The 7058-nt window shown below is 40.4% G+C and overlaps 2 protein-coding genes across 2 annotated transcripts in view; one reads left to right on the top strand and one right to left on the bottom strand.

Moving 5' to 3' along the window:
- Positions 1-2148, bottom strand: part of LOC107715958 (C-factor) — a 4448-nt gene extending 2300 nt beyond the window's left edge. Inside the window, exons 1-3 of the mRNA XM_016522226.1 lie at positions 2073-2148; positions 1713-2020; positions 1429-1606 (exon numbers count right to left, since the gene is read on the bottom strand). Of these exons, the coding sequence (XP_016377712.1) occupies positions 1429-1606; positions 1713-2020; positions 2073-2088 (502 nt within the window). The 5' untranslated portion in view covers positions 2089-2148. The remainder of the gene's footprint in view (positions 1-1428; positions 1607-1712; positions 2021-2072) is intronic.
- Positions 2149-3498: 1350 nt separating this feature from the next.
- Positions 3499-6081, top strand: LOC107715955 (5-hydroxytryptamine receptor 7-like). Its single transcript, XM_016522219.1, has 2 exons — positions 3499-4129; positions 4980-6081. The coding sequence occupies exons 1-2, from the start codon at positions 3522-3524 to the stop codon at positions 5803-5805; spliced, it is 1434 nt and encodes a 477-aa protein (XP_016377705.1). The 5' UTR covers positions 3499-3521; the 3' UTR covers positions 5806-6081.
- The last annotated feature ends 977 nt before the right edge of the window (positions 6082-7058 follow it).

Below are 7058 nucleotides of genomic sequence, written 5' to 3'. Positions count from 1 at the left end.
GCGTGTTAGAACGAGCCGTTTTAGGTAGGTGTGGCTAACTCTTAACTTTTATAAAGAATATCTCTTTGGATTTGAGACTTTAGTCTTTGCAACTTTACAGATCTTCTTTATGCACCAAGAGCTTGTTACACTCCAAAGAGAAAAGAAAAATTGAAATCGCATCATATGACCACTTTAACAAAGACTATAGAAGACCCAAGATGTGTCACAAAAATGCAACACTTAATATGGCCGCTCTATCGAAGGAAGTCCTGCCTTCTGAGTAAAAGAGCCAATCGCTAAACGATAAAGTCATCGCGTCACTGCAGCTGCCGTTGGAAGTCCTGGTTGCTATAGAAACAGTCAGCGTTCTGAGACGGGTGCTTAGGACTGCGCATGTGCACTGGATGGTCTAGACTGAAAAAAATAAGCTTTTTTTTAACACTATTTGAGCAAAAGAAACAACATTTATGAGACAGTTGTTGTCAGATTTCATTGGTCATTACAAATATGAATTTTAATCGTAAGCTTGGCTAACAGTTTTGGAGAATTTGATGTTTCCCCATTCAAAGAGATAGGAGCTGCACTTGCATGCCCGAGAGGCGTTTCAAAGATGGCCACCGAGTGAAATGACTTGCCTTAAAGGGACTTTGGTTTTAATTATCATCCAATCACATTGCTGCTTACGTCACTTCGCTAGCAGTTATTTCTCTCACACACAAGTTTGCGTCTCAATTTTTTGGGATATTTTCGATGTTTGGAATTCAAGTAATTGACTGTATTTGATGTTAGACAATTTGTGATAATCTAGAACAGGGATCCTCAAATCTGGCCCACGAGATCCACTTTCCTGCAGAGTTTTGCTCTAACCCTAATCAAACACACCTGAGCATGTTAATCAATGTCTTCAGGATCATTAGAAAATCACAGGTAGGTGAGTTTGGTCAGGGTTGGAGCTAAACTCTGCAGCGCATTGGCCCTCCAGGGTAAGATTTGAGGAACCCTGATCTAGAAGGTCAAGGTGTATTTTACACAGCATGCGGTCAACGCACTCTAGAAGTGGTGTGATCTGCGCCAACTCAATGAGACCCTCTAGTGGGAACTTGTTTTTAATAAGTCTTATGTTTTTCTTTGTTTGATCTATAGTGAATTAAGACACATATGAATAGTCAATTAAGCTATTTTTAACACATACGGTTTAAAAAGGGTAGCACAAATTTCATGTCAGAACAGGTAAAACAGAAGGTTCTCAGACGGTGCCTCAAGTAAAGGTAACTTTATAAATTCTCAGTTTTCCACATGAGCTCATCTGATTTTGACAGCTAATTAATTTGTTCATAAAGCTGCTGATTGGTTATTGACTCCTCACCTGGAGCCATATCTTGTTCAAACCTTATTTTCTACATGAATAGAGAAACACTTGCTCTTGGCGTATGCCAAGATACCAACCATTGTCTCCTATAGATCCCACTCTAGCAGTCATTTTTACAATGATGCCACTGTGCTGTTTTTCTTTCTCTGGGAACTGTTGGCCAAACGCCCCTGTTCCCTTCTGAAGCAGGGGGGCAAAATACTTGGCCATCACCAGTGGACCCACTGTATTAGTGGTCAAAGTGGAAATTATTGCCTGGGGAGGGGTGGAAGTGTTAGAAAAAAATGTTACATGTCAAAAACATTTGAATATGCCCCACAAAGTATGATTTCAGTATTGATAAAAAAGGTCAATTTGTCACCTGAGCGGACACGTCTCGTAAACTTGTTTCTCCTTTACCGGACGGATGAAGCATAGCTGAAGAATTAATGATCAAATCCACTTTCCCAAAGGCAGCTTTGACACTCTCAGCCGCTCTCTTGATGTCATCTTCCCTGTTGACATCCAGTTTCAGTACAGTCATCCTGTCCGCGTGCTGCGCGCTCAGGGCTGCCAGATGTTGTGCGGCGTCCGGGTTTCTGCATGTTGCGATCACGGCTGCCGGAGATTTGTTTAAGAGTAGATATCTGCAGAACTCAAAGCCCAGACCTCTGCTCGCACCCTGCACGACACGCCCCATTTTGGAGATCTCTGGTCTGCAGTTATATCTACTTGGGCACGAGCGCCACAGCAGCCATGACTCCTTACGAAAACAAGATTCACGTGAATTTGTATTGGCTGCCCTCTATAGGAGGAAGGAAGGAGGACACTTACACAACCAACTAGTTTTGTAACTTATATATGGGTGTTTCATTTTAATTTACATGGTATTTTAAAAACAACAACAAATGGAAACGTGTGTTTTAGGTAGTAGGTTAAGTTTTAGGCTTATCCTAAAGTAACCTTAAGTATTAGGCATAAAGCGATAGACTACTGTCGAATGTCTGACTACTTGACACTTCTGAATTCTTCATCTAGTTTTACACTGAGTAATGAGCCCATATAATTTGCACAACAAATTTTATTTATTTGATAATGTATTTATCAAACAAAATCGGCAGAAACATAAATCGGCGCCTATGCAGTTTTATTTTTTAATTTTAAATTATTTTTATTTAATTTTATTTTTCCACTAGGAGGCGACAGTGCAGCTTGTTTCTAAATGAAACTTTCATGATTGTACTTTACAAAATAAGAACAGTTCTGTTATTCCGTCTGGTTTATGTAGAATCATATTCTTCTGTAGGCCTACTGTACTGGAATCAGAGATGGTATGAATGATAAAAAGTAATTTTCTTGGAGTTTGTAGCATTAATTTCCAGACAACATCTATTGGCCCCACAAATATTACAGAAAATGGGGCAGATAAATCATGGACCTTCAGAGTGAATAACACACACATTATTTTTATGATTTTGAGCTATGTTTATGCATTTCTATAGGCCTATTTGTTTCAAATGTACGTGCCGTTTTCAATTAAAGTGTCCTATATGGTTATCACCTTAAATTAAATTTAAATTTAAAGTAGAGTTATACATGATATAGGGCTGGGGATGAGGCAGTATTAATATTGGCAATAATTGTTTGACTACCACAATATTCACACACACACAATTTTAAATGCCCATGTTTCTACTAGTGTTAAAAAACCCACCCGTAGCAGTGCAGTCTGTAACACCAGCACTCTTTTTTCTTGACATTAATTACCTATAAATTGTAGATTCTGGAATTATTTTAATTTGCCGAAGTCAAGACGTTTAGGAGACACAAAACGTTTAAATAATAAATAATTAATAATAATCAATTTTGTTTCTGTAATACAGAATATCAATAATATCAATTCATGACTATTTGGTGCTGTGAGGGGAAAAAGACTGACAAATGTTTGCTAAAGCTTTGGTTACACCCGTTAATGCTTCAAAACAACATGATAAACTTCCCTCTCACTCAGTTTTTGTCGGAACATGGTGTGCGAAAATGACGAACCAATGATGTCCTCTAAAAATAGAGAAATTAGCCGCGCGTCAGTGACTGAACGCTAATCGGATGCGCATCACTCATTGCGCGCGCAGCTGTGATCTCTTGCCATCATCAGGCGCTCTGAAAAGTTCATGGATAAAAGGAGCACGGCATGGTGCTGGGCGATACCAACAGATCTGCTGTCGCGCAAAGCCACGGAGAAACTATGAAGTCCTTGATGGGCGAGGAGCGCGCGCGAGAGACAGGTGCAAGTGTGGAAACCTCTAACGGCATGATGATTTCCGAGGTCCTTATCCCTCGCCTATTCAAAATTGCGCACGAGTCTAGAGAGGTGGCAGTGGCTGCGGGCTCCGGATCCTTGGAAATGAAGCCCTCCAGCTCCCCGATCCTTCTGGAGATGATTGAGGTGGCGAACGGCACGCGATGCGCGGAGCAGATCCTCAGCTACGGAGAGGTCGAGAAGGTGCTGATCGGTGGAGTGCTGACCATGCTGACGCTCATCACCATCTGCGGGAACCTGCTCGTGGTCATCTCCGTGTGTTTCGTGAAAAAGCTACGGCAGCCCTCCAACTATCTCATCGTGTCCCTCGCGCTTGCGGACCTCTCCGTTGCGCTCGCGGTGATGCCGTTCGTCAGCATCACGGACCTGATCGGTGGCCGCTGGATTTTTGGCAAGTTCTTCTGTAACGTGTTTATAGCCATGGATGTGATGTGCTGCACCGCGTCCATCATGACCCTCTGCGTTATTAGCATAGACCGGTGAGTTATTGAGTATTGCTATTGTTAGTGATTATTGGTCATGATAATCAAGATATTGATCATGAAAAATGATTTGGCAACACTTTACAATAACATTGAAAAAGTACATTGTATCATTAGTGAATATATTAGGTATCGTGAACTAACAATAAACAATAATTTTACAGTATTTATAATTTTATGTTAATATGAATTTCTACATAAACACTTTTAACATTAAATTCAAGTACAATTTAAATTATATTATACAACATTAAATTTAAATTATACAACATTTATAATGAACATGAATTTATCATTTTACATGAATTAAGAATGAACAACAGTGTATTTATAAATTAGTATTCTAGATTAATAAGCTTAATTTAAATAAATATTATTTTAAAATAAGCCATTATTCATGTAAATTAATATGAATTCCTAAATAATTATATTTATATATAAGTTTCACAAATCTGTTGTTAGTTTCTAAAACATTAACTAATGTTAACAAATTATTCAACCTTATTGTAAAAGTGTTACCAATGACACATTCAATTGTTATCAAGTTGGTTTCTCTGAAATTAAATGCCTGTAAGTTTTATTTTTCTGCTTTGAACTTCTGTGTGGCATGAATTGTTTATTATGAAATGCAGTGTTGCAGAAATTCATTCTTTGGGTCTTGACTGTTTTGATCAGACCAGTCAAGAAACTGGATAAAGTCTATATCAAATAGCTAAAAACCTATGGCACAAAATAGCTCATGGAATATTTATTATGACATATAGCTGAAGCTTTTTTGTCATGATAATATGACTAAAAAAAGAAGTCCTTTCGTCTTAGTTATCCATGTATTTACCCTCTATCACAGGTACCTTGGCATCACCAGACCCCTAACTTACCCAGTGAGGCAGAACGGCTGGTGTATGGCCAAAATGGTGCTCTCTGTATGGCTGCTTTCTGCATCAATCACCTTGCCGCCGCTCTTTGGCTGGGCGCAGAACGTGAACGATGACCGCGTGTGTCTGATCAGCCAGGACTTTGGCTACACCATTTACTCTACAGCTGTTGCGTTTTACATCCCCATGACTGTCATGCTGGTCATGTATTACCGCATCTACCGTGCCGCCAAGCTCAGCGCTGCCAAACACAACATCACTGGCTTCCCTCGTGCGGGACAGGAGGAGGAAGAGGAGGATGAGGTGGAAGGGGCAGAGGGGGCGGAAGAACACGTGGAAGTGGATTGCGTAACCATTGCAATCAAGCTGCAGAGGGAAGTGGAAGAGTGTGCGCGTCTGCCTCGACTCCTGCGAGGAGTCGGCAGGAGAAGCTCGGACCGCAGGAGCATCTCCATATTCAAGCGGGAACAGAAGGCGGCGGCCACGCTCGGGATTGTGGTAGGAGCGTTCACCGTCTGCTGGCTTCCATTCTTTCTCCTCTCCACGGCCCGCCCCTTCATCTGCGGGACAGAGTGTAGCTGCATCCCGCTGTGGGTGGAGAGAACGCTGTTGTGGCTGGGCTACGCCAACTCACTCATCAACCCCTTCATCTACGCTTTCTTTAACCGCGACCTGCGCATCACCTACCGAAGCCTGCTCAGCTGCCGTTACCGCAATATTAACCGCAGACTGTCGGCCGCCGGCATGCATGAGGCCCTACGCCTGGTGGAAAGACCGGAGGTGGTTGTCTCTGGGTGACCCGAACTGTGCACATGACATACAAAGTTTGGAGGTCAACATTTGCACAGGAACTCACAAGCCTAAATGGTCATGATGGCATTAAGGATTGTGTTATGTTTGGACAGTACCTACACAGTCCAAAACAGTGGTCAAATTAGACCAAGGTGTGCATTATGGTCAATGCAATTGCATTTTCTCATCTTTACTGACATAGGAACACAATCACCGGCTTTCCTTTAGTAGAACAAGAGAGAAAAATGCATATAGCTGATGTATCACATAAAGTCCAGCTTCTGTTTCAATTCCAGATATTCTAAAAGAACAGAAAACAAAACAAGAAATACATATATATGAGGGATTCTGGATACACAGATCAATAGAACTGTAGGGAGAAATCTGTTTAGATTTATCCGTTCTTGAAAACAGAAAACCACTCAGCTCGGGTTCTGCTTTAAAAACGTTTATCGAGCCGTGAGAAACTCCTTTGTCAACTGTCAGCACCTGTTAGTTCACTAAGTGTCTGAATCTTGAGCCTCTATGCTAAACACAACTAAAGACAAGCCATTTCTACTTTCAGTCTGCACATGCACACTCTGTATAAAACCACCAATTGTTTTATGCGTTGATGGAAAGCACATTAAAGCACAGATCTAATGTCAGCTATAAGCTTCTTTCTGCAGCTGTGGTTAAGCCAAAAGGAACAGGATGTAATCTGATCACAGATCAGTAATTAAAGGGATTCTGATGAGATTGACTCTTGTCTCTTTTTTTGTAGGCAGCTATTTATAGTTTGATTCTGCTTGGATCTTATGTGATTAGCTTGTATGTCGCTTGTACTTATTTATCATACATGTCACAGAAAAATTGCAGTTGTGATCAGGTTCACTCTTTTGAGTTCCTCACAATTACTTGTGCATAAAAATATCAACAAATTTGTAATGACTTTTGTACTTATGTCTGCCTGTGTAAATATTAAAAGCAGATGCACAAAAACGTAAAGATACCTATTCAATGTGTTTTTATTTTAAGTAGATGTTTTAATGTCACTCCTTGTACATATTTTCCCAAACGAGTTGGAATAAATGATGAATGAATTGGGATTTTTGTGAAGTTCTTGCATTTACACCTTTGAATCAACCTCAGAACATTGCCAGATCTATAGAAAATTGCTGCCCAGTTATTTCACTCATTACAAATTTTTCCCATTAGGATGCCATTTCTACGACTTCACCTTGAATATTGAATACTTCCAGGCAATAAGGATAAGAGAA

Source organism: Sinocyclocheilus rhinocerous, unplaced genomic scaffold, assembly GCF_001515625.1.
Source record: "Sinocyclocheilus rhinocerous isolate Xijiao unplaced genomic scaffold, SAMN03320098_v1.1 scaffold749, whole genome shotgun sequence".
Lineage (NCBI taxonomy): Eukaryota > Metazoa > Chordata > Actinopteri > Cypriniformes > Cyprinidae > Sinocyclocheilus > Sinocyclocheilus rhinocerous.
This window is presented reverse-complemented; position numbering and strand designations above follow the sequence as displayed.